General features: G+C 43.9%; 1 protein-coding gene and 1 long non-coding RNA gene across 4 annotated transcripts in view; one reads left to right on the top strand and one right to left on the bottom strand.

Annotated features, from left to right (window-relative positions):
- The window catches only part of GSAP (gamma-secretase activating protein), an 87,436-nt gene that overhangs the window by 16,817 nt on the left and 43,257 nt on the right, over positions 1–27,362 (bottom strand). For all 3 annotated transcript variants that reach the window (XM_084787269.1, XM_084787270.1, XM_084787268.1), the window contains exons 15-21: positions 25,722–25,814; positions 25,377–25,594; positions 22,423–22,492; positions 21,806–21,888; positions 17,424–17,477; positions 839–967; positions 73–131 (exon numbers count right to left, since the gene is read on the bottom strand). In XM_084787269.1, the coding sequence (XP_084643395.1) occupies positions 73–131; positions 839–967; positions 17,424–17,477; positions 21,806–21,888; positions 22,423–22,492; positions 25,377–25,594; positions 25,722–25,814 (706 nt within the window). The remainder of the gene's footprint in view (positions 1–72; positions 132–838; positions 968–17,423; positions 17,478–21,805; positions 21,889–22,422; positions 22,493–25,376; positions 25,595–25,721; positions 25,815–27,362) is intronic.
- LOC311600528 lies at positions 13,058–24,658 on the top strand. Its single transcript, XR_014780271.1, has 3 exons — positions 13,058–14,391; positions 19,705–19,787; positions 23,930–24,658. It is a non-coding gene; the product is annotated as an uncharacterized lncRNA (long non-coding RNA).

Here is a 27,362-nt window from a genome sequence, read left to right as displayed (position 1 = left end):
GGCAGCACTTCGCTGAGAGTGTACCACGAGGGCAGCCGAGCAGGCCAACCCCAGCGTCCTGCTTGTACTTACTTTGCTGCATTGTCAAGAATGCTCTTCACATACATGGTGGATCTTCTCTTTCCCGTTTTCTAGGGGTCAGGAATATGGAAGGTAAAATTTTTGTGGGTAGCTTTTTTTTTTTAATAGCAAGAACAAATAGTAATGTAGTTAAAGGCTTCAAAAATAATATTATTTTCCATGTAACAAGGACACCTATCTTTTTAATTAAACTTTATTCTCAGACATCATAATTATAAGAAGCCTGGGACTCTATGCAATAATAGCACAGGGGTCTCCATTAAAGCTTTTATCTAATATTACTACTCCACAATATCAAACAGGAAATAGATGTTATTCAGTAAGTGTCTAGTTCTAAATTATTCACCATTCATACATACTACAGTGTACCACCATGATCAAAATACAGAATTATTTCATTTCCCCCCAAAGAACTCCCTGTACAATCAACCCCTTTACAGTCCGTCTTACCCTAACCTCTAGCAAACACTACCTGGGGAGTACCTACACTTTCCTAAAATAAACTTTTAGCTTTTCAAGTGACGTAACAGCATCTGAGATACACTGCTCATTGCTCTTTCTGTTATGAACGAGCCACATGTCCCTTCACTTCCCTTACGCCAATTCCCTCCTCACAGAACAGACAGTAGAAGCAGTCCTGCCTGCCCACTGGGTTGTCACTGAACCAGTGCAGCTGGTGACAGGCAAGGGCCCAGCTGGCGCTGAGCCCGCGCTGTGGCTGGCCTCGCTCAGTCTCGTCTGTCAGCTGTGTGCTCACCTCTTCAGAGACCAGGTTGTGCCATTCTCTCCTCACAACACTGTTGTGATAGCATAAGTGAGGCTTCGTATACTTGATATAATCAAGGTTGGCGTTCAGCTTTGCCCAGTACCCCTTCACGTTGTAGACCTGTAGGCAAAAACAGCAGCAGCTTGAAAAGCAGGCGCCATGGTTCATACCACAGCAGGGACCACACACACGCGTCTCCGTGCCTCTCGGGTGTCGGCATTTCTGACAACTGCATCTTTCACGTGAGCAAACCACACCACATGAGAATTTGGAAATCAGGGCACTCAGGAGCCAGCCTCTCTTCTTCCTCTCTCTTCCCATTTACAGCAAAGAGAACTAAAGCACACTTCCCGAGGCTGAGGACTTCCTAGTTGGGGTGGCCCCAGTAGGAAGCCTGTGCTCAAGGCATTTCCTCCCTAGAGAGCAATTCTTCTGGCTTGGGTGGTGTCACACACTAGGTCCTGATAGAAACGTGCTTGATACTCATAGTAACCAGGACAGGCTGGCTTCCCTTCTAGACTTACTCACTTGCCAAACCCAGGAATCAAAACAAGGGCATTAACTAAAGAGTTGTGAAGTTCTCCCAAACAGAATTAGTTTGCTTCTAAATCTTTGAATTATTTTTTTACCGTAGTATCCTGGAGAATATAACCATTCTGTTCACTTTTTAATAATAAAACGCTATGCTAATATATATTTAATGTATAAAGTATAGTAATGATATCTGTAGATGTGGGGAGTCTGGCAAGCATCCACTGGGATCCCCAGGTTTCTGTGTTTCAGAATAAGAAATTGGACAGGGCACACGGAAGGCAGCAGAAGCATAGGGAGTTTAACTACATGTGCAAGGAAGGAAGCAAGCCAGGGATGGGAGAGGAGGTCGAAACTCAATGGCAAACACTGTACAGAGACACCCCAGGCCATGAGGTCATGCACGCAGCACGGGTCTCTACGTATGCTCTGTTATGTGTCGCCCATGCCAACAATGGCAGTAAAACCTCTTGGGCTTCACTCTCCGTTGTGCTCTCCTGTCTCACCGGCATCCACTTGCCTTTTATAATACAGTCTTATCAAAACATATCTTTTTATAAATATCTGACCAGGGCTAGGTACAACAGGTGTGGCCTAACAGATGCTGCTTCCTGAGGGTGGCAGTCTCAATAGCATCCAAGAAGACAAGAGGACTGTGGTCAGTGGGGTCCCACAGACCCCCTCAAAACATAAGCCATTGTTATTGGTTACCCTCTGGACCTGGTGCTGAGCACCTGCTGCTGAAGACACTGCATATGCAAATCCCAGAGCACTGAGCCGTGGAGCCTGTACAGACCTGAAAACTTCATCCCTACTGGCTGATCAAGATTATACACACGTGCTGGCCAGCTTTCATAGTGGTGGATGGCGTCTGCACATTACTACCCAGCTGCGAACTCAGCCACCTCCAACACAGGCACACACCCCTCAACACTCAGGGACCATCGCAGAAGAGGGGGGGCAGAGAGCTTGTAAGAGCCAGAGGAGACGGGGAAGTGCTGTGAGACAATCTTTTCCAGACAGGACATGGCCGGTGCACAGTGACCTCACACCAGCATGCCCCAGACCCGCACAAGATAAAGCCGGCCAGAACCCCAGCATGGATGGGGGAGGGCCACCCCTATCTAAAGAGCTATTGGCAATCCACAGTGGCTGGCCAAGGTGGGGCAGTAGGTTTGCTTCAGGGCTGCAGCCCCTGAGAGGCCGCCCAGGCCCCTGTGGAGGGCCCAATATAATGGCGGCAGCAGGAGGGCTCAGTGGGCTTTAACGACCACGTGAAGTTGGGAGGGAAGTGGAGGAGGGAGAAGGGAGGAGGAGGAGGAGATGAGGGCGGCTTTGATCAAATCCTATGCTTGTACTGGAGAGTTTCATTTATTTCGTTTGTTTGTTTGTTTTAGTCAAATTGACACAAGCTGGAGTCATCTGAGAAGAGGGAGCCTGAATTAAGAAATCACCCCCTACCAGTCTGGCCTATTGGCAAGCCTGTGGGGCGTTTTTCCTGATTGATGATTGAGGAGGAAGGGCCCAGCCCTCTGTGAATGGTGTGGTCTCTGGGCAGGTGGTCTTGGGGGCTATAAGGAAGCAAACAGGGAGCCAGGGAGTGAGCCAGTAAGTCGTGCTCCTCCATGGCCTCTATTTCAGATCCCGACAGGTTCCTGCTCTGAGTTCCTGTCGTGATACTCAAATAACCCTTTCCCTCCCAGGCTGCTTTCAGCCATAAATGTTTATCATAGTGAAAACTCAGCTAGGGCCACGCGTGCAGGGAATTCTTTGAACAGTGAATTTAGAAAGGGGAAAAAGGGAACTTAAATGAGCGATAACTTGAATAAAATATATTTCAATCACACACATAAAAATATTAAGGAAAAATGTGGCTAATGTGCTATTATTAGAATGACAACACTGGCTTCACATAGATTTTGGTGTCTCAGTAAAGTGAGGTCTATGGTATTTTATGCTTTCATTTAGAAATCTGAAAGGCTCACACAGCCAACACTCCTTCTCCAAGAGAGAGAAAATCTCAGAACATTGAAAACTGAAATGTATTTACAGGGTAGATGCGAATGCTGGGGTCAGGTCTCATTCCTTATCTTTTCTTCCTGACCTTTCCTTTATAGTAAACCTGTCTTACCTATCCCTTCTCCTTGTTTGTATTTTATAACAATTAATAATAATAATAATAATAATAATAATAAACAATAGCAATTGTTCATATTCATCCTCTCTGTCGTCACCACCACCACCACCACCACCACCATCATCATCATCATCATAATCATCCCAATCCTGCAGGCTTATGGCCACAGCCCTTTTCATTTCCTACATCTTGCCATGGACTACAAGTGCCCAAACCAGAAAACTAATTGGTGTTGTGGTGCCATCTAGTGGTCAGTTTGACTATAGGCATGCTCGCTTTGCCAACACCACCCACCTTGGGATGATTTTCCTAACCTTGCCCAGGGAGAGAACTGAGGTTCCACCTGTTTGTGTGGCCTGGTCCCTTTAGGCCCAGTATTCCTGCTGACAGAAGACCGTGCTCACACCATGGCTTCTTTTTTTTTTTTTTACCATTCTCCTCACTTTAAAAAACAAAAACAAAAAACCTTCAGGGGCCAGTAATCAACTCCCACAAGCCGTCCCCTACCTGCACACCCACACATACAAGCCCACGTGTACAAATACATACACTTATTTTAATGCTTGTTTTTCTCACACTTGTTTTTCTTATTACAGTCTTGAGTCAACCAAGAAAAACAGGAAAAAAACAAAACTGTGAGCAGGGCCCATCGACACCCCTCAAAGGTGTGGAGGTGCCACACGGTAAGATGAGTGTGTACCGGCACATGGGGCTTCCGCGGGGAGTTGTTTATACTTGCGCGAGACTTTTAAAGGCTTCACACCTGAAAATAGTCAAAACCACGAATAAAAAGGTGTTGTGTCCCTGTTCTTCTAAGTTGAAACATTCCCTCCTAGAGGGAAGATGGAGGCTCGAAGCCTCAAGAAGCAAATGAAACTCTCCAGACTTGAAAAAACCCTTTCTGAGTTACATGGGTGCAGCAGGAAGGAGACTCACCCATGGAGCAGCGCACGACTGTGCCGGGCCCTCCCCGGATGCAGCTGCCCGGGGTTACCAAGCACCTGCAAACAACTCCTCACCAAGTTCTTATAGGCGATCCCAGTGAACACATTGGTTCACCAAGCTACACTTGGATGGGACTATGTCTTTAGCCTGGGACTATTTCTTTAGCCTGTTCTTGATGCCCTATCTGGAAAGAGGAGACATTTGTTGTGACTATCCAGGAAGAGTCACACAACAGAAGACAAAAGATATGTACTTTGAACAAAATGAAAATTAAAACTTATACTCAGTAAGAAATACTGTTAATCAAAGGTCCCATAAATATCCCTGTATGAACTTTCAGAGAGTCTGCTGGCCTCTTATAATCTCCAAGTCTTCTTACTGTTTGTACGAACGTCAGCATTTGATCAGTGATGCGATTTAACCTGCATCATTCAGAGATGACTGTGAATTGAAAGGCCTGTTTGGGAGACTGAGAAACACACAGCACGGGGAAATGGATTTGAGAAGAAGAAGGATGAAGATGGTATGTTAACAGGGTTCTTAGTGAACAAAGCCTGTGAGACCAGAACACAGATCATGGGTTTGGGTCCACGTCAAGGCAAGGAAAGCTGAGAGAAAAATCGATAGCCCTTCATTGTCTGTGGTAGACAGCAGCTTCTAGCTTGTGATTTCCAGCCTCAGCTGCCCATTATAAACACTGCCATCTGCTTGAATTTCACTGTTTTGGGGAGTGGTTTGAGCATGCCTGGTAACTGCAGTCAGCCTCCTCCCCTTTATAAGACACTCAGCCCATACCACTGAAAGCTGATTAAGACAGCTGTGTGAAGACGTGTAATTAGGTAGAAACAGGAGATGGGTCTGAGAATGTTAAGGCCAATCTGCGAGGAATCCCAGATTCTAAGTTAATGCCAACATGCTCATTGGCCCAGAGAATAAAAGCAGCTACTATGTTATTTTTATTTTGCTTCTTTTAAAATGTTAGATGCTGCATCTTAAAGGAAAAGAAAGGAGGAGGAGGGGGAGGAAGAGGAGGAAGAGGAGGAGGAGGAGGAAGAGGAGGAGGAGGAGGAGGAGGAGGAGGAGGAAGAGGAGGAGGAGGAGGAAGAGGAGGAGGAGGAGGAGGAGGAGGAGGAGGAAGAAGAAGAAGAAGAAGAAGAAGAAGAAGAAGAAGAAGAAGAAGAAGAAGAAGAAGGAAGGAAGGAAGGAGGAGGAGAAGGGGTGCTCCCCCATCCAATCAGCACAGCTCAACACCTCATAGAGTGTTTGGGTGTGGCCCCAGACACTCAACTGACACTTGACCAAAAGGGAGTTGGGAGGGCTCCAAATACTGTCCCCATGAACAATGACACAGCAAAGTGAAAACCACAAGTCTTTAGATACACATACCAGCTACTTCAAAAGAATGCAGTGGAGTCTTTTGCTTGTTTGTTTTGAGACAGTGTTTCTCACTATGTAGCCCTGGCCAGCCTCAAACTCAAAGAGTTCTGCCTCCTGAGTGCTGGTATTAAAGGCATGCAACACCATGGCTAGCTTCCTGTGTTCTTTTAAAAATACAAAAATGAGAACTAGAGAAATTTCTCAGGAGTTAAGAGGACTTGCTGCTTTTACAGAATACTTGAGTTCAGTTTCCAGAACTCATGTGGAACAACGCAAAACTGCCTGTATCCGATGGGCAGCTCAGCCTTCATGTGGGTCCACTAGCGAGGGGAGTGGGGGCTGCCTATGACATGGACTCTGTCGCCTGCTTTTTGATCACTTCCCCATGGTGGGACTGCCCTCGCCAGGCCACAGGGGAAGAGGACGAACTCAGTCCTGATGCTACTTGATGAGTCAGGGTGGGTGGCCAGGGGGTTCCCCTTTTCTGAGGAACAGAGGAAAGGGGAGAGGGAAGGGAGGGTGGGCCAGAGAGGATAAGAGGGGGATATGTGCGGGATGTAAAGTGAATAAATAAATGATTTTTTTCTGCCTGTAACTCCAGTTCCAGGGAATCCAATGGACCTCCTCAGGCACCTGCACATATGTAGTATACAAATAAACATGCAGGGGCGTGTGCGCACACACACACATACGCAAGTAAAAATAAATAAATCCTTTAAAATATACAAAAGTGCTTTATGAACAAAGTGTCTATGGGCTTAGCTAGTCCTTGGAGTCTGGTTTAAGAAGTAGATTCTCAAGCAATGACCAAAAAGCATTTTTCCTGCACAAAAGGGAGTTTTAACTTTTTACTTTGGAAGAAGAAAAATTATTCCCATCTCTTCTTCAAAAGTAGTCTCCCCTTGTCTCTTAGGAGCTCACAAAGCAGTCACCACATGCAAAAAAGCCACAACTATCAGCTACACAAAAGGCCCAGTTACACTAAGGGACCACTTCCCATTTTGATTTGCATTGGCAACTGATCCAGACCCAGAACAAAAAAGACCCATGGTACAGGCTCATCCGCAAGTCGCTGCCAGCAGTGAACATCACCCTCTCGTTTCTCGAAGACCCTCTGGCGCTGGTCATACTTGTGCTGACTATCCTGAGAGAGGCCTGTATACTCTGTGGACCAGAACTCGGAGAAAGGAAGACTGGCACCAACATCTACTTAGGGCCAAGAGAAATCCAGTGTGCATGCGTGACACGTAGCATAGATAAAATGTCTTTATAGATAGATGCTCAAAAGGCACTATACTACACTAAGCTTTGTGTAGGGGCATCCCTCCACGGACACATGCCTAGAGTTCCTGGGACTCATCACTAAGATATCTTGTACAAGTCTCATGAATATTTAATAGGCTTCCTCCTGCTCCAATATCTGGTAAAAATTCTACCTCCTTGACCCAACTGGGGAGTTTTATAAGCCATCCTGTTTTGTTTCTAATGGGCTGATTATTTCAAGTGTAATTGATAATTATGGCCATCTACCTCACATTTAGCTTTTGTGGGGCATATGCCCAGAGAAAACCAGTGTTAGTAAGACATTTCCCTCCTTGCAACCATAGATGTTGAACATTAAATCTCTTTCTATTTCTGGTTGTCTGTCTTTCTTTTCTAGGCAGACTCTTGTTATATAACTTACACTTACCTTGAGCTGGGCGTCATCTTCCTCAGCCTCCTGAGGGCTGAGAGTACCAAAAGTACAATGAGAGAAGCCCAGCCCAGACAAGAACAGAAATAATAATAATTTTCTAGCTGGGTCTGGCTCTCAGTTCTATAGCTAGGAGGTAAGTAGTCTGGCTACCTAATCTCTAGAGAAATGGCAGGAATTAGTTCACTAGCCTGAGGCTTTATGAATAATAAATATGCTGCTGCTTTGTGGTATCATAAAATTATGCTTACAGTATTAATTGAATTCACTGTAATCCATTCTCCTAGGACACACATCCACTTCAAACTTTGGAAAATCACCATTTCCCCAGAACCAGCTAGCACTTGAAGCATGCTTCCTTTCCTCCAAAGCAACCGTTCCAAAAACCCAAAACAGTGGCTGTGAAACAGTATTTCAGACTGATAGCCAATCTTTTACCCAAATGATAGCATCTGTCTGCACTGGGAGCTCCAAGGAGAATCAGTGCCTTTTGTGCTCCACCAAGCAGTGAACTATATACTCTTGCTCTGTCTAGTTAAAGCACTTTGAATGAAGAAGTATGTAAGCAGGTCTGGATGGAGAAGCGCCCAGGCAGCAAGCACCCTATTCCCAGGTGTTTAGGAGCCTTGCACCCTGAGAGAAGGCCCCATTCACAGCAGAGGCTGTGAGCAGAAATGCTTCAAGTCTTCCTGGCCCTCCCAGCGCTGGGTTAGGTGCTCAGTCATTGCTGAGCAAGTGATTAAATGCACTAAGGATGTCTGGTTTTGAGCCAGGCATGTGGCACACACTTGGAATCTCAGCCCTTGGGAGGCTGACAACCAGATCACGGTGAGTACAGGTCATGTAACAGGAGGCTGCCTGAAAAGGAGAGGCAGGTAATCAGGATGGGAGGGAGGGAGGGAGGGAGGGAGGGGGAAAGGATAGGAGGGAGGGAGGGAGAGGGGGGGACAGGCCTATTTTTAAAAGCTACTTTAGTAAACAATACCCAGTTCCTCTACTTGAAGCATGCTTGCTTTTTCACTCTCATATATGAGTAAGCTATAGTTTCCCTGTTTGGTTTCCTGTGGTTACATAGTTTTAGTGGTTTCTCCTCTCACTATAAAATCAGGTGCAGTGTCTAACCTTTTACACAAGTTGCTGCTTCCCCAGAGCAAACCTTGTTTACCAAGGTTACCAAGGATCAAAGCCATTCTTAGAAGATCACTCTTGACAACAGTTCTTTAAAGCATGGGCCTTGTTCCCATAAAAAAACAAAACAAACAAACAAACAAACAAAAACATCTTTTTAAGATTTTAAAAATTATTTGGCAAACCATTTAGAAAGTGGGGAAGCCATTTGTCTTTCAGGTGACAAGTGTCTTGTAAAACAACAGGTGTACCTGCCCTAACACATTCCCCAAGTCCTAGTCCAGTCAGCTCCCAGGATGAGATGCCATAAGCCGGTGGCTTGTAAATGACAGACATTTATTCCTCCAGTTCCTGAAGCTGGGACATCTAGAGTCAAGGTGCAGGTGAATCCAGTGTCTGTCAAGGGTCCATTTCTTAGACAGTCATGTCTACCTTGTGACATCATGAGGTAGGACGGATTGAGTTGGGTCACATGGATCTTCAAAAAAACAATGACCCATGCAAATCGTAAGGACCACAGTTATCACCTCCTAAAGCCACCCCGCTGAGGATCAGGACTTCAACATACAAATCCGAGGGGATACAACCAGACTACAGCACTAGATTAAACACGAGTGCACGGCAGCAGGGGATCATCTCATTTCACTCTGCCCTCCTGCCCTTGACTTGGCTAGGAGTGAGGAGTGCAGTTAGAGCATACTTACTATTACTCAATAAGAATATTGTGAGCCAAGAATTAATTGGCTTATAATAAGCCAATGAGGAAAAAAGACAAAAATGGCTTTCTCATTATTCCCTTATACTTACTTTTAAAATGAAAACACACAATGTTGATAAGGTTGTACTAAACTAACGAACTCCTTTCATTCTTAAATATATGTATGTGTATCTCTCTGTGTGTATGCCACATGTACATGTGTGCTAATAGAGGCCAGAAGAGGGTGTTGGATCCCCCGGAACTGGAATCAGAGGCCACTGTGAGCCACTTGAAAGGGGTCTGGGAACCAAACTTGGTCCTTTGAAATAGCAACAGGGCTCTCAACCTCTGAGTCATTTCTTCAGTCCCTAAACTTTTGGACCAAGTAAATTACAACTTTCATTGAATATTAAAGTTTAGTAAGAAGAAACCAAAGCTATTAAAAATGTCATAGTGTTTTACCATAAGATATGCTCAACCTTTTAACCTTAGGAGAGTAAACCAAAAGAAAAACTGCATGTATAAGAATATATAAAATTGAAACAGTAACAGCCTAAGTGTCCCTCAATAGAAGAATGGATAAAGAAACTGTAGTACATTTACATTATGGAATACTACTCAGCTATTAAAAGCAAGGAAATCCCAAAATTTGTGGACAAATGGATGGGACTAGAAATGATCATTATGAGTGAGTTCACCCAGAAGCAGAAAGACTCAAATAGTATATACTCATTTATAACTAGACACTAGCCCAAGAGACATGTCCCATGAAAGTCTTCACCTACCAGGAAAGTGGGATAGATGTGAGGACATCCTTTTGGGATTCTAGGTGAGAGAGGCATGGGAGAATAGGAAAATAGAAGGATCCAGAGGATCCTAGAAACCTACGAGTAGAACATTATGATGGGTGGATCTGGGCCCAGGGGTTCTGCTCAAACTATGAAAAACAACCAAGGACAGTACATGCAGTAAACATTGAATCCCTACCCAGACCTAGCCAATGGGCAGGACATTCTCCACAGATGAGTGGAGAGTGGGGACTGACTTTCACATGAACTCTGGTGCCCCATATTTGACCATGTCCCCTTGATGGGGAGGCCTAGTGGCACTCAGGGGAAGGATTGCAGTCTACCAAGAAGAGACTTGATACCCTATGATCATATACAGGGGGAGGAGGTCCCCCTCAGTCACAGTCATAGGGGAGGGGAATAGGGTGAAAGTGGGAGGGAGGGAGGAATGAGAGGATAGAAGGGATGGGATAACAACTGAGATGTAATATGAACGAATTAATAAATAAATAAAATTTAAAAATTGAAACAGTATCTTTAACTGGATAAAAGAAAAAATGTGGTACTAGGGATTCAACCTAAGATCTCACATATATGAGGCAACCACTTACCACCCAGTTATTTCCCCAGAAAATATCTGTACAGCATCTAGAGATAATTAAATACCCAAACCACAAGATTGATCAGATAGATTCAGACATGCCAATTCAGCGGAATCACTACAATTCATTACTTTATGTACAGCATGCTTAGAAGTTCATATTTGATCAAATATTTCTAGATTCCCATAACTACTAAGTCAAATATGCATATCTATGACAGAGACAAAGGCAAAGTAGAGGGACTGGGCAGTTGATGCACTAGACACTGAAGAACTGTGGATTAAAGTTCTTCTGTCTAGGCGTAGTTATTGGGGTGCAGGTGATTCCACTAGCCTGCCCTCAGGGGCCTTCAGAGTCCTGACAATGTCCTACATCACCACCTGTGCCAGATGCTTGGGACATAAGGGCCTGCCAGCCACCCCAGATCTCCTGCCTCCCCCACATCTTCTCTCTGTGTCCTTCTGTCCTCATGGCTCTATCCCTGTCGGTCTGTCTGTCTCCGTGTCCAATCCAAACTCCTCTCCCTTTACCCTCCTCCAAATCTCCTTTATACCAGATATGTTGGGTGTGGCATAACCATCATTATAACATTGGTGCCGAGAAACTCGGTGGGCACGCGCATTGTCTTGGCACCCGGGGATCCCTTATACACCTGCCCACAACAGATTTGCTTTCTCTCCTGATGCTTCTCATGGGTCTAAGTCACACACCAGGACCCTGTTTCCAACTCGTTGCCTCCTGCAACAAACCTGCTTTCCAGCTCACCTATCCACCACCGAAAGGCAAGGTTTACCTGTCTCTATCCCAGCGTCCTCAGAGCTGCAACCCTTCCGTTTCCTCAATCCTTTGTGTGTATAGGATCCCTCTATGAGAACTCAGTTTTCTTCCTCACCTTCTGGCTTTAATGAAAGTCCTGGTACCAGGTACCAGGTGCTAAGATTCTCCAGGCTTAGCCATGCTACGCTTTGAGCCCTGTGGAGTTGAGCTAGGTGACACTGGGTGACAACCCACTGAATGACCTGGGTCACTTCTGGCATTCAGAATCTCCACCTTTGGGCTCCGCCAAATGTCCTGGTACCAGGTACCAGGCACTGAGTCTCTCTGGCTTATCCAGGCTAAGCTTTGAGCCCTGTTGAGTGCTTGATGACCCTGTCATTCCCCCTTCCCCTTTCTCGATCACAGCAATGGTGTCTTGATATTTTCTCGTTCTACTTTGAGGAACCCCCAGCCTCTACACCTCAAACATGAACTGAAGGGCTTTAAACTTATTCGCCTTTCTAATCAAATTTCCAATATTCAAGAACACTAAGAGCAATCGATGAAATGGAAAGTGATCCCTATTTCTGTTATCTCGAAGTCCCCCACCCCCTCTCTCTGGTCTTCCTACCCACGCTGCTTGGATGGCTTGTCTGTAAGTTGCATCGGGTCAGGACAGGTAAAACCAGGGACTGCAATGTGTGCACTCTTCCCACTGCAAGCAGCTTTCTAAAGACCACTCCTGTCTGTTAATTTGGTTCTAAATTCTACTTAGAGTCTGATTCCTCCACATGGCTCTGACTCTCAGCCTTTCCATGTGGACTTCCCCACCTCCAGCTGTCGTGTCCGAGACTGAGAGTTCTTTCTTACCAGGCCCCATTTGATGGCTAAAAATTGGCATGTCAAACTTCCAAATTCTTACAACCACAGACAAGTGATCCTCAGATGTCTAAACTCTGCTCTATGCTCCCAAAGGCTCTCTTCTCTAAGGTTCTACTTCTCAACTCTTAAAAATCCTTTCTCTCTGATTTCTTTACACTCTACTCTCAAGAGAAAAATATAAAACTTGAGATTATACTGAGAACTCTTACATAAGGATTTATCATTTGCTTATACAAATGTTTTAAGTAACCATGTCAACCACATGAATCCATAAGAATCCACCATCTTAAGGTGATCATGTGGTATAAAGCAACTTTTATAAAACTTCTTAGTCCTAATAAACTCTCTATTTATTATTTTATCTCCTTTTTAGACTACAAAAGCAACAAATCTCATTTTAAATTGGTATGGACTTTTAGAAATTCAAAGTTGTATTTTTATAATTTTATAATAAACTGTACATGTGATTCAACCCTGGTTCAAAATATTCTTCATATGATGGTGAACTTTCAAAGTTATAACAGTCTATTCAGATTTAAAACGTATGTCTAATAACTTAAGTCTATGCTAGTTCTAGGATGCACGAATAAATGCTGTTTCTTTCTCCTGCTGCCAGCTGCCTGGATTTGGGGTTCACCTCCAGGCTTTCTGGCCAATGGATTTGGTATAATAAATTCAAATGTAATTTTAAAGTTGTTTTATAATATTCTACTATATTGTTGACTCTGGAAATGGGTTATTATTCACCCTTTGTCAGACCCAGGCATGTTTTTAAAGTCCAGGGTCAAAACCAGGATGTGGTTAAAACTCATAACTTGGGGTTAGTAGTTAAAAGTTTTGCTTAGATCATCCTAAACCATGGGACATGATTCCCAAGATACTTTTAAGTTGGGATTATATTAATTTTAAGAACATTCAATAGTTTATGTTTAGCCATGTTTTTGCTAATGTTACTAATGTATAATATGGCCTTAGATTTTTATAAGCTATAAACTTTTTATAAACTAAATCATATGGTAGGTTGTTATGCTCTGTAGTGGTACCCCATAAAAAGGTCATAAAAAGCTCCCAGTCTCTTTGTGGACTATCTTTAATGATTTTTTAAGGCTCCAACCTAACAGGGATGAAACCTAAAGTCCTAGTCTTTAATGATAATTAAGAAATGCAAGTTAATAATCAATTGCCTTACAAATAATCAAAGCCTTTAATGTGTCCAGAAATGTATTTGCAGTCATGCTAAGAATCAATGTGATTAGTCACAAGAATAAGCTTTATTTAGCCTCCTGAATATGCTTCCAAGGTTAAACAAGCACAGTTTGTCTGTTTAGATCTACTTGAGATAGATGTGATCCTCAAACACATATCCATAGAATATGACATAATTATAGATCATAACATTCTGTTTTATGTTCGCAAGATACAGTTCAGAGCAGATAACTAAAGACAGATGAAGATTCCTTAACTCAGATATGCTAACCTTCAAGCCTGTCAAAGACCTGCTGAATATGGAATTTAGTATGTTTAAACTTATGACAGAGCCTCCCAAATCCTAGCAGTAACCCCCCAAGGTCTCTGAGAAGATATGAGAACAACAGATGACTCAAGCCATGGATTACGGTACACTAACCACTGGGAAGACTGCCCCAGTGCCTTGCCCACTGCCAGGGCCCAGCCTGAACTGTGGACAAACTGGACACCCAGAGAGTTATTGTCTCGCACTGCTGAAGACAAGGTGAGGTCAGTCTCTGCCGTGTTCTTTTTCCATAGAAACAGCCTCTCTTCTTCTCTGCCTGATAGCCAGACTGCCTCTGCCCGAGTTGCCATGAAGACCACAGGAGCCTGGGACAACTGTCTAGATTCTGGATGATAGACTAGTCTCTGTCATTTTGACTGATATGTAGATTCATTTAGATCACAATTCATCCTTCTTGGACCTCTGATCACATTGATGGCTAAGCTACTGATAGTTTGACAGATAGAGACCAGACAATTAGCTTCTCACCCCAAGGTAAGCTACCATGTTAGTTCATTAGTCAATTCATTACCTAGTTAAAAACTGATGGAAAACTTATGTAAGGCCTAAGGACACAGAAGCTTAAGTTGTGAGGACCTAAGAAGTATTTTATGGTCTAAGAAGGTATTTTAAGGTTAACAAATACAAGTGAAAACCTATATGGTTATAAGAAGGTGATTTACGGTCTTAAAAAAAATCTTAAATGCTTTAGGTTTCTGCCTGTTGCTGCTGTTATATTAAGACTGTTCAGAGACTTGATATTCTACTATATGATCTACTATCATGGTTCCAAGCTTAAGATTTTAAACTTCCTTTGGTTTGTCTTTTAAATATAGACTTAAAAATGTTTCTCACTGTACTAAATTTATATACATCCAGTCCTCTGGACAGAGGGAAGAAGTCCCTCCCTCATGATGTGTAGCTAGACTGCAAACCAAGATCAAGTGAGTTTTTGCTAACATGTCTGAAGCTTGTCTCCTTTTGTGAATTTAAAAAGATTCTTGTAAGCTATAGGAAATCCACCCAAATCCACCTCTCAGGTAAAATGGACTCCAGATAAGTACTGTCACAACAGCCTAAGTTTTCCCACCCATTTTCTATTTCAGAGGGTGGGATTTATCCCTTTTCCCTGGTTTAGGGACCCCTCCCAAAACACACACACACACACACACACACACACACACACACACACACACACACCCCTACCAAGGCCATGGCCCTAAAGTCTCAAACATATATTCTGCCTCTAATATGTACACATGTTCCAGCATCCAGCCAGGTCCAGGTTTCCTCACGAGCTACATCCTGAAGGCAGGTGCTCCAGTCGTTGGGCCTGCATCTTCCTTCCCAGCCATAGATGTTCTCACAGATCCTGGACAGCAGCGAACCGTCCTTCTGACCCAGGACTTTGTGAGCCTCCCTCACCTCCCCATTATTTTAGAATCATCAAAGGTGTCATCACCCCCAAGTTAGCAGGAAGCAGCCGTTCTGAACACATGTCCTCATTCCCAATTTACCACCCCTTCCTAGTTTGTCATTTTTAACTGAACGAAAAGGGAGGAATGTTGGTGTGCTGACGATTTAACTGGCCTGCCCTCAGGGGCCTGACATCCTATGTCATCACTTGTGCCAGGTGCATGGAATATAAGGACCCATCCACCACCCCAGCTCAGTTTCTTTCTTTCTTTCTTTCTTTCTTTCTTTCTTTCTTTTCTCTCTCTCTCTCTCTCTCTCTCTCTCTCTCTCTCTCTCTCTCTCTCCCTTTGTCTCTCTCTGTCTCTCTCTCTTTGTCTCTCTCTCTCCCCTTCTCCCTCTCCCTCCCTCTCTCTCCCTCTCTCTCTCTCTCTTCTTCTCTTCTCTCTGCTCTTCCTCTGGCCCCACGTTTTCTCCCTCTGTCCTTCTCTGCCCTCCTGACTCTATCTTTGCCTGCCTGCGTGTCTAGATGACCAATGGCCCGCCCTAACTCCTCTCCCCTTCCCCTCCCTCAAACAAACCTGTCTTACACCAGCTGTGTTGCATGATAAACCATTATTATAGCAGTGGTGGTATTAGACATGTGGAATCCCAGGGACTCGGGAGTCTGAGGGTACAGCACAGGGTAGGGCAACTGCCTGGCACACATCTTGAGGACATCAGCCCCAGCACAAAAGCAGAACAAAGAAACCCTCATTGGCCTGTCAGCTAAATATGTCATGGCTTTCAAGCAATGAAATTCAGAGATGCAGAGCATACCCTGTGGCTGCCTAGAAAACATGACTTTTCCTTTCATCTTCCTGTGTTAGGAAGGCTTAGCAGCGAGCGGCTCCACACTTGCTCCTGGAGACAGTTGGCCAGCCTATTTTCAAGGGCCTTTTAGGACCCAGAGCTAGAGCTACCGAGACAGCCTCCATCTGTCTTCTCTTGCCTTGGGACATCACTTGGCAGCCCCATGGATCCAAAAGAATCAAATGTAAATAAAAGGCACAGCACAAGAAACAGCCATTGCAGCCAGAACTGGAGACTTCCCAGGCTCAGCCAGGTTGTAACTACTAGACACAATGCCAAAAACAACAAAGGCACTGCAAGGAAACTGTGCTAATGACCCCAGCTTTTAACTATGTGCATATGCTTTTCTACTCACCTCAACCCACCCCCATCCTCCCTTTGTACCCTGAAACCAGCAGACTGCAGACAAGACACAAAGCCCCATCACCACAGAAAAGAGCTTGAGGGGCCCTTACAGCAAGCCACCTCCTCACTTCTGAGGGATGGAGAGGCTGCTCTGAGAGCCACGAGGAAACGAGAAATCCCAGCTCAGTTTACTTAAAGGTTTTATGACTGGAAATGTGTGTTGTGTGCATATGTGTGAGTATGTGTGTGATCATGAGTGTGTATGAGTGTGTCTCTGTGTGATTATGTGTGTGGTAGGAGTGTGTGTATATGTTTGTATGAGTGCTTCTGTGTGCATTAGTGTATGTGTGTGAGAGTGTATATGTGAGTGTGTATTTGTGTGTATATGTGTCTGTGTGTGAGTATGTATGTAAGTGAGTGTGTGTATGTCTGTGCGTGAGTGTGTGTGACTGTGTCTGTGTACATGAGTGTGTGTGTGTGTGTGTGCGTGTTTGTGTGTGTGTATGTGTGTGTGCATGAGTGTGTGTGTGCGTGTGCGTGTGCGTGTGCGTGTGCGTGTGTGTGTGTGTGTGTGTGTGTGTGTGTGTTTGAAGGAGGGACTACAAATGAAGCAGGGGCCGATTCCAGCCTCTCTACAGATGTGTTCAACGAGCTCCTTCTGTAAGAGGCCTTGTGGTGGGTGACCCATGATCTAGCTGGGCTCTGTAAGTCTCTCCCAGCTGCAGAGAACCTCCCTTTTCAAACAGCAGTGCTAAGAACTGAGAGACCATCCTATCAGCGGCTGACAGCTCTGGGGAAGGACTCTCCAGCAAGCCCACCCAGCTCTCTCTGCCAGGCTGCAATACCTTCTGAAACCACAGCAATACTGGGGGCAGCAGAGGTCTCTTCGGGCCTCCCCTTCTTTGAAAGGGACTTACCTTCATAAGAGGCAATGGAAGCTCTTCTGTCACAAGCTTTATTCCAGGAATTTCCTATAATGGGGGAAAACATACAGGCAACATATCAACCGCCCATGTGCAGGCCGTCAGGAAGTGTCTTCTGCATTCTAGCTTCCTGTGTGATAACCTCCACTTTAAATAACTTCCAAAGGTAAAAATAACAGAACACAGTGTGTCTCTTGCCTTGGAAAGAGAAATAGTGTGTATTTATTTATTTATTTATTTATTTATTTATTTATTTTTAAAGACAGGGTTTCTCTGTGTTGCCCTACTTTGTAGACCAGGCTGGCCTCAAACTCAAAGATCTACCTGCCTCTGTCTCCCGAGTGCTGGGACTAAAGGCGTGTACTGCCACTGCCTCCACCACCACTCGACTTCCTTCTTTCTTTCTTTCTTTCTTTCTTTTCTTTCTTTCTTTCTTTCTTTCTTTCCTGAAATATTCTTCAAGTAATAGCTGACAGGCTCTCTAAAGAGAGGGGAGCAATTATTGTGAGAAAATACAGAGCAAATACTGTATTTTTAGACATTTTCACTTAAGAACAGATAAGGCAAACTGTAATTGAACTATTAAAGTCATAATTAAGTGAAACCATGGAATTCATCATCTGTACACCTCCCCTTTCTGCTGCTGTCTTCTTTCACTTATTAGTAACACTAGTTGGTCCTTTTCTCTCTAGAAGAAACCAAAATCAATGGGATTCTCACACACTGAGGTCCACCATGATCTCAGGGGCAAGAGTTTGTGCATAGTCCAATGACTAAGCTAAAACATGCATAGTTCATGCTAGGAAACCCTACCCATGGCATTCTGCTAACTAGAACAAGACTGGTGAGCCAGGAATGAGCCATCTAATCCCAGGCAAAGGAGGTAGAGGCAAGAGGAGTAGGCGTTCAAGGCCATCCTCAGCTTCATAGTCACTCTGGGTCCAGTCTAGGCTCTACGAAACCCTGTCCATTAAAAAGGGGGCAGGGACCAAATATAAAAGGATAAACTTCCCAAATTGCCCTTATCTCTTGGATACTATGAAAAATGTGTATTAACTATGTAGTTTGCCTTTCTGCCAGTCAATTCAGATTTCCTCCAAAACGTATATGGCACTGAAAAACAATGTACAAATGTTTGACTGGTGGCTGAATGGCTGGATGTTACTGGCACGCCATTCCTGTCAGCATTGGGAGGGGCGTGGCCTGGGGGGAAGTGTCACCTGTGATGAGGGAGCAAACTTTCAGGACATCTCAGCTCTTGAGTCCCCCCACAGGAACACAGAACATCCGCGCTAAGGATGTGTGCCACCCGTCACCACACATGCCGTTTTAGGTTCTGTGTCAGTTAATACTGATTGTCAGCTTGGCAGCATGTGCCATCACCAAAGCCAGAGGCCTCTGGGCATGTCTACGAGACATTGTCTAAATTAGGTGTACTGAGGTGGGAAGACCAGCCCTACATACAGGTATCAGCAGAGAGAATAAATCCAACGGGCTAGAGTGTTTGTTGCTCCCTAACTCCTGGCTGTGGTGCAGTATGGCCAGCTGCAGTGCCATGCTTTCTCCACAGTGAAGGACTGTATCCCCTAAAACTGTAGGCAAAATACCCCTTTCCTTTCTTAAATTACTCCTTGGTATTATTTTATTACAACAGCAAGGAAAAAAAAACTTATATAAGTTCTAAATAACATGTTTAAAGGTACAATGGTAACATTCCAAAATAACTATAATTACAATGCACAATTTAGAATTAACTATGAGCAAGACCATTCTGATTTCTAGTATTCTACTTAACTGTATAGCTAAGTTGTTAAAATGTTTAGAATTTGTTTCTGGTTATGTGGGTTTTGGGGGTTTTGTTTTGTTTTTCAAGTTTTTTTTTTTAACAGTGTTTATTTTAAACACCCAGTTGCTGGTCCCAGTGAGAGGCTCCTAGGTTATCCTGAGAAAAATAGTGAATTCTCCGTTAAAAAAAAAAAAACCGAAACAAAAAAACAAAAAACAAAGTCAGTCTTTCCATGCAGATGTGTGAACTTGCTAGTGTGTCAAGTTTCTAAGGTTGCAGAATCCGGGTTGATGGTAGACTAGGGAAAGGTGAATACTTACATCATTGCTAAAGATGAGCATAAGTGCACAGAGTTTCGGGGGGCCCTTTAAGGTAACTTATTCTAAACTCTGTAAACCCCAAGATGAGACTAGTGTATAGAGGTCATACTGTGGGTTTCTCTACATTGTCTTGTGGGACTTCCTGCTGCCATTGTGTGTGTGTTCACAGAGTCTCCTGTGCCCCCAGAGAGCCTTGAGAAATGAACAGATGAACCACTGCCCACTAGGATGGTGGCCTCGCACAACATCCAGGTAAGAACACAGCCCAGGGACCACTGGTCCTGACCCTGCCTCCCCACACTTCAGACACAGGACAAAAGAGCAGTGGGTAACCCACAGAGGGAGCACCTCCTGACGCGTTGGCGTAGCCTGCAGACTTCCTGCCGCACGACCACAGAGTCTGCCTGTACATTCGTACATCACTTAAAAGAAACACAACAACATGGGTGCCTGGCAAAAGGAGAAACCCAGGCCTTTCCCTTGCAACGTTACCCTGAAGCAAAGAAGTTGATTAGCTATAATCCAAAAGACAAACAAAGAAGGTCTTTGGGGAAACACTATTGTTAAGTATCAAAAATTTAGAAATTAATCAAACATACAGGGCATGGTGGTGCACGCCTCTAATACCAGCACTTGGGAGAGAGAGGCAGGACAACCAGGGATTGGGTTATATGAGCCGATGCCTCAAAACAAAACAGAAAAAAATTAAATAAATCAAACACATTTGTATATTTTCTTTTTCTTTTCTTTTTTCTTTCTTTCTTTCTTTCTTTTTTTTTTTTTTTGTTGTTGTTGTTTTGTTTTGTTTTGTTTTTTGAGACAGAATTTCTCTGTGTAGCCTTGCCTGTCCTGGACTCGCTTTGTAGACCAGGCTGGCCTCGAACTCACAGCAATCTACCTGCCTCTGTCTCCCGAGTGCTGGGATTAAAGGCATGTGCCACCACGCCCAGCTTCTTTTCTTTCCTTAGACAAGGTGTTACTACTATGTAGCCCAGGCTAACCTCCAAGCTCTTCCTGCCAAGGCCTCAGGAGTGTAGAATTATAAGCACGCACCACCGGCTCTACATGCCTTTTTAATACAACACCTGCTTTGAGACCAAACACACTGCTCCACTATCTGACTGAAGGGAGAAGAGGCAGGCGCTGCTGGCTACAGCACACTGAGCAGAAAGCGTCACTTCCTCCTGAAAGGCTGGCAGGAAGAATGACTTTGATTCATCCTGAAGCTTTTGAAAGGCCTAATTTTCCTTATAACTCTTTATAAAAATAGAGAAAGGTAGCCGGGCGTGGTGGCGCACGCCTTTAATCCCAGCACTCGGGAGGCGGAGGCAGGTGGATCGCTGTGAGTTCGAGGCCAGCCTGGTCTACAAAGTGAGTCCAGGACAGCCAAGGCTACACAGAGAATCCCTGTCTCGGAAAAACAAAGCAAAGCAAAACAAAACAAAAACCAGAGAGAAAGAGAGAGAAAGGTATCATAAACGTAAAAATCCACCAAGCAATACCACAGTGGTCTCACCACTTCTTATTCATAAAACCTATTAAATACTTGACTCTGGTCAACACCGGAGTGAAAATGTCCTTTTATAAAATACCATTATGGGGGTTTTGTTCTGCCTGGCAGTGGAAAGAGTGGCAATGACCCTGGGTGTGCTCTATCTGGCCTATTATTTTGTATAAATTCTTCTGGCTAATAGAAGCGATTGCTGCAGGCTGAGAATCCCTCAATCTATGTGTTTAGCACCAGATTTGAGCTTTTTTAAAAATTTCGAGTTTGAAATCCTTCATATACATAAAGTCTTTTAATAACAGAACAGAAAAATAAACATGGAATTTACTTGTCTTTCAGAACACACACACATAGAAACATGCCTTTGCATCTTCCCAAAACATCCAAGTCTTATTGACCCAACAATGCTCTTTTTGCACCTGCATTTCAGAACATAGATGCATATACATGTGTGTATGCATGCATGCATGTACATGTGTATGTATATAGGATATATACAGAAGATGTATATATGCACATTCATATATCCTACTTGGTAAATTTTTTCATATATGGCATCATATTGACCTTCGAAATGTTCCATATTTTGCATTATTTACACTTTGGATTTTCTGATTAGGGTTGTTTATGCCTTCTGACAAGAACCTTCAGTTCAGTTCCTTGTCAGTCAAAGCAGAGCTGAAGCTAAAGCACTGGTTAGCATAGCAGGAGTGGTCCACCCTGATACCATGGCAGTGAACTCACCACGGCTTTGTTAACTTACTGCATTCCAAGCCAGCACGGAGGAGTACGGTAGGAGCACGTCCACGCCAGCCAGCTCTGGATACACACTCCAGTAGGAAGAGGCTGAGCAGGTTTCAGAGGAGATATAACATGACAAGAATAGAAGACAGCTGTGTAACTGAAGCAAATCAGGTGACCAGTAAGTTTTCATCACCTCGTTCATCTCTCTGGAGGTTTAGCCATCATGATTTTATCTATAGCTTAAAATGTTCGGGTTCTCCTTTTTAACAATGAGGATGATGTTTTTAAAAAATTCATTTGGTACTGATTCTACACAGATGACATCCTACCCCTGGTACAGAGCCAGCCGACATCAAATCAGGCTAAGATGCATTTTCCGAAATTTTTGTTAATAAGAATATAGAATCAAAACTTGATCTTTATCTCATTGGTCTCTGAAAACCACGGCTTCTTGCAAAAACCACAAGAGAAGGAAATGTAACTAGCCATCGATTGCAATGAAGTTAAGAAGAAAAACAAAAACAAAAATAAAACTCCTAAACAGTATTTTGACATAGGCATTCATTATCAACTTACTGATTTCCCTCAAGCAAAGGGCTGAACTTACAGCTTCAGTGCAACATCAGCAACACTTACCAACTAGAAACTCCTGGATGAGGTCAAATGAGTGGCAGGAAGAGGCATGCTCAGAAACCCACTGGACGATCTTTAAAAAGAAAAGCCATAGAACTCCGTTGTCTTTTACATCTGTACTCTGTCCCACCAAAGTAGTACAAAAATATGCAACATGTAATGCATAAACAAAGGAGTTTTAAAAATTCAACAACTATTTTGGAGTGGCCCAAAACTATACCTACCTCTAGCTTAGAAACCAATACAGTCCCGGATGTATGGCAGTATTGTAAATAAGGCACTTTTTACACATCTCTTTATCAGGGTAGGATCCAGATAAGCCTTCTTCAACCAGCATGCACTTATTTTTTTTTTTTACTTTTTTATTTTTTGCAAGAATGGATGGTGTCATACAAAGTACCCATCAAGAGAGAGGACACAAGGAGCAATGCAGAACAGACCACTGGGCTTAGAAACAAGAACCCGGTTTTAAGGTCCAGGGCAGCCATTACTGTGAGCGTTGTCACACCACTCGCCCATCAGGAGTGCCTCTGTGCTTCCCTTTCAACTGAGAGAAATAGCCTGTGCTGTATCAGCAACTCTCTCACACAATTGCTATCCGTATGTTCAACTGATGGAGAAGGAAGTCCTCACCTCCTCCCTGCTAACCGAGCGTAGGTCAGGCGTGCCCAGCCACAGCTCACTCTCTGCAGGATGCTTCATTCTAAACCCTCTGTGCCATTTGTCCTTAGTTTTACGTAGGCAACTTAATACAAGTTTCTATAGACAAGTGCAACGCAGATGCAGAAAGAGTATTGTTGCATCAGTAAAAGTTGTATACTGTGGAACAACTCAAGTTCGCGTTTCCAGACACTGGTAAGACCAGATGCAGACTCTAATACACTAAATCACTAGATGCAGAGGAACAACTTGGGTAAAAGTATGTTCTCCAAATTGTGGATCTTCTTAGAAATAAATTTTTAGGGGCTAAGGAGACGGCTTCAGTGGGTAAAGTGATAACTACACAGCCATGGGGACCTGATCCCTAGGACACACACAAAAATGAGGGTGCAGCACATGTCTATAACCCCAGTACTGGGGCAGGGGCAAAGCAACTGGCTGGCCAGCCTAGCAGAAAAGGGACACTTCAGGTTTAGAGAGAGCCTGTCTCAAAAACTAAGGCGGAAAGTGACTGCAAAAAATACCCAATGTCACTTCTAGCCTTCCACACATACGCACATAGATGTGAATGCACATATGCATGGTATGCCCATGGAGACACATGTGCATGTGTATCCACCTACACAAGCCTTTTAGAAAGGACAGGAAATGAGAGATAGCGTGTTAGTATTGGTATTATGGGGGGAAATGACTGAAATTTAGTTAGCCATTTCACAAAGAATAGGCCTTAGTCTACACTAAAAATAAGCAAATAAATGTATATATTTTATGCTTTTTTAAGTTTCACTTATTTAAAAAAAAGATTTATTTATTTATCATTATATATACAATGCTCTGCTTGCATGTACAGCCACAGGCCAGAAGAGGCATCGGATCACATAAGAAGGTTGTGAGCCACCATGTGGTTGCTGAGAATTGAACTCAGGACCTCCGGAAGAGCAGTCAGTGCCCTTAACCTCTGAACCATCTCTTCAACCCATGTTTTGTGTGTTTTTTTACGTGTACTTTTTTCAACTAACTAGTCAACCATTAACTCCAGTAACCCCTGGTTGATGAGGATTTTTCTGACTCTCTAGGATAGCTTCAGAAAGTAACAAAATAGAAGCCATCTATCTTATTAAAAATGTAATGAATATTTCCCACAAGATCTTAGACCTTTGGTGTTTGTCTGTTTCTTCTGAGAACATTGGGACAGGAATTAATTCTATAGTCCAAGACAGCATCAACCTTTCTATGTAGCCCAGGCAAGCCTTGAACTCACAAAAATACTCCTGTCTCAGCATTTAGGACTGCAGGTATAAGGCACTACAGCTGGTTTGCTTGGCCCTTCTGGTAATGTGTTATACCAAATACAAACAAGGAGAGAAAAGCAGGTAACCTGAGAAACGCATTATTTGCTGAGCGTGTCCTGGGAGCACTTGTTTACATTATTGTTTACATTGCATAAACATTGTTATTTATATTAATCCAGTAGAGTGCTGCATTTGGGGGCCCACACCTGAAATCCTAGCACATGGGAGACTGATGAGAACTATTTCAAATGCGAGGCCAGCTTGAGTCACAAAGTAAATACCAGACCATCCTGGGCTACAGAACAAAACCCATCTCCACAAAACAGAAAGAGGAAAAAAGAGACCAGGGTAAGTAGCTGCCCTGTCTTTAGCAGATACATTTCAAGACCCCTATGAATGCTGAAATCATAGATAGCAGCCAACCTTAGCAACACAAACAGACATTATTTCTTTACTCAGTAAGTCAAGAGCATTCAAGTTCTCATTTAAAGGAAACACTTTATGGCTTCTCTTTGGCATGTCTAAATGTCATGGCCATTACCATTAGAATATGAGTCTATGAACACAAGCACTATAATACCGTGATAGCATCTGGTAACATATGACTGCGACAGGATGAGTGGGCTGGTAGCAAACACAACATGAATACACTGGAGAAAGTGACAGTTCATAATCCCAGGCCAGGTGGAGCAGGATGGCGTGAGATTTCAGCACTTTGAAGGGCATGCCACCTAACACTTGTAAACTGTTTCCCTGGGGGATTTTCCATTTAATAGTATCAAGCGAGAGTTGACCTAAGTTAACTGAAGTCATGGAAAGTGAAATGGCAGATAAGGGGAACAACTGTATGCAAAGGACAGATAGATGTACCTTCACAGCCTGACGTCTGGCAGAGAGCCAACCAAGACACTGTTACCAAGCAAAAATAACTTTGGCTCATCATAAAGCACCAAGTATATTTGGTGTTGTCTGTTGCCGGTGTTTATGCAGGAGCCCTCTTCCTACCTGGTCTTCCGGGAAGCCTGCATCTCGACCACAGGAGAGTGCGCAGTGCAGTGCGGCCATCTTCTCACAGTCTAGGCAGGCGTTCCATAGGAGCCACATCAAGTACGACTGGTCAAGGGCAGCTCTGTAGACCTTTCCAGAAGAGCAGTCTAGGATCAGGGACCCTGGCAGGGACTGTAAAGGACTCAGAGGTAGCACAGAAGCCACTCTGTTGTTTCCTAGTCCACATGAACAAAATAAAAGAGCCGATTGTCAAATAAAAGAATGTCTTCTCACCCAGACAGCTATTCAAGTCAGACCAAGCCTAAGGAGACCGCACCCGTGAGAGATAAGCGACAACCGTACCTGTCAGAAACAGACTGTGGCAGGTCAAGTCTGGGTGTTGAATGTTAAGCAGATGAAGGAAATGACCCGGCAAGTAAACTGCCACAAAGTAGCCTGTAGGAAAGAGAGACTGGGTCATCCACGCCTGATCAAGTCTATCAGGAGCAGATAACTCAGGACAACATGTTTTTCTTTGAATATAGCAAACAGTATTATTTGTTTGCTTGCTTGTTTGTTTTCACCAGTAGTAAGTCATTGGATTGATGTGAGTATCTTCACCCGAGAAGCCAGATCTAACTGGTTTTGTCAGATCTAACTGGTTTTGTGTGTGGCTCACTCTCTTTGTACACTTAAGTCATGGCCGTCTTGTTTGTATCTATAGCTTTGTTTCTGAGTCAAGGGTAGTTTTATATGAATCTAAGTGATCTGGGAGGAAATTAAAATAAAAGTATCAAGCAACACAAATGACTCCTTAATGTGGTATGCTAGGGATAGCATGTAAAGGGAATTTTCTCTAGCTTTTTGATGGTTTCAGAAAGCTATGAGATGTAGCCTCCTGTACTGGCCCACTCACCATCATCATTTTGGTCAGGAGATTTTAAGACTGGTATTTATCAAGAGCGTGTCTCCAGGAGCCTTGACATTCTGTGCAGTGGTCACTGGTTTCCTTGTGTACCTAGTACCTAATGTTGGCCCCTTCACAGTTCCTACGCTATAGATATTTGCATACTCAGAACGTACGTACCCAAATTGAGACATGATGTAAAAACAGGCTCCTAGGGTCTCAGAGAAACAGAGTAGTGAACTCCATAAATAAACTTCCTTTTTCAGTCAGCTAGCCGGGCTCCTTTCTCTAAAAGGCACATGCTAGTCACTGCTGTAGAAGGCACCCGTGGGAAAGGAAGTGGAAGATATAAGGTCCCAACCAATCAAAGCACCTTTTCAGAAGACAGGAAGGAAGTTGCATTAAAGAGCATAACGCCAGGAATTGTAAACCTTTTACCATGGTGGCAACACTACTGTAGCCAACGAAAGAAACTGTCTAGAGGGATCTACTAGAAAGGCAGAGGGGCATTGGGTGGTCTGGGGCAATGCCTAGCATGACCATTTAACCAGTGTGTGTGGCAGGGCTGTGTCCCAGGCAAGATGCCCTTTGAAAATACAGTCAGGTGCCGTGGGGGTGACACAATGGTTAGGATGGGGGGTGGGTAGAGTCCTAGCAAAGTTTGTGTAGTGGACTCTAGGGGCTTCCATCCCATAGTGTGCAGGGCAGTCTGCACCCAAAATGTCAGTATTTTCCTGTGGCAGGGTCAATGGTGGCCCTTACTCACGCACTGACCTGCAGGGCCTGTGACTTGGTGTCAATTTAGAAAACATCTTATTACATTTATTTCCTTGTGTGTGAGGTGCGTGTTGAGAACAACTTGTGTGTGAGTCTTCCATCCTGGGACTGAACTTGGCTCAGGCTTGGGATCAAGAACCCTTACCCATTGAGCCACCTTGCCTGTCCTGGGCTAACTTCTGATGAACAGAAACTGCTGCGGGTATGTGATTAGGGCCTTGAGATGAGGAAGGAACCCTGGATTATCCCAGTTGGACTGCAGGTGGTCAAAGTGTTACTAAGAGGAAGGAAGAGGGGAAGTTGCCTGCAGAAGGTGACCA

The sequence above is a fragment of the Acomys minous genome (genome assembly GCF_964271855.1).
Source record: "Acomys minous genome assembly, chromosome: 6".
Lineage (NCBI taxonomy): Eukaryota > Metazoa > Chordata > Mammalia > Rodentia > Muridae > Acomys > Acomys minous.
This window is presented reverse-complemented; position numbering and strand designations above follow the sequence as displayed.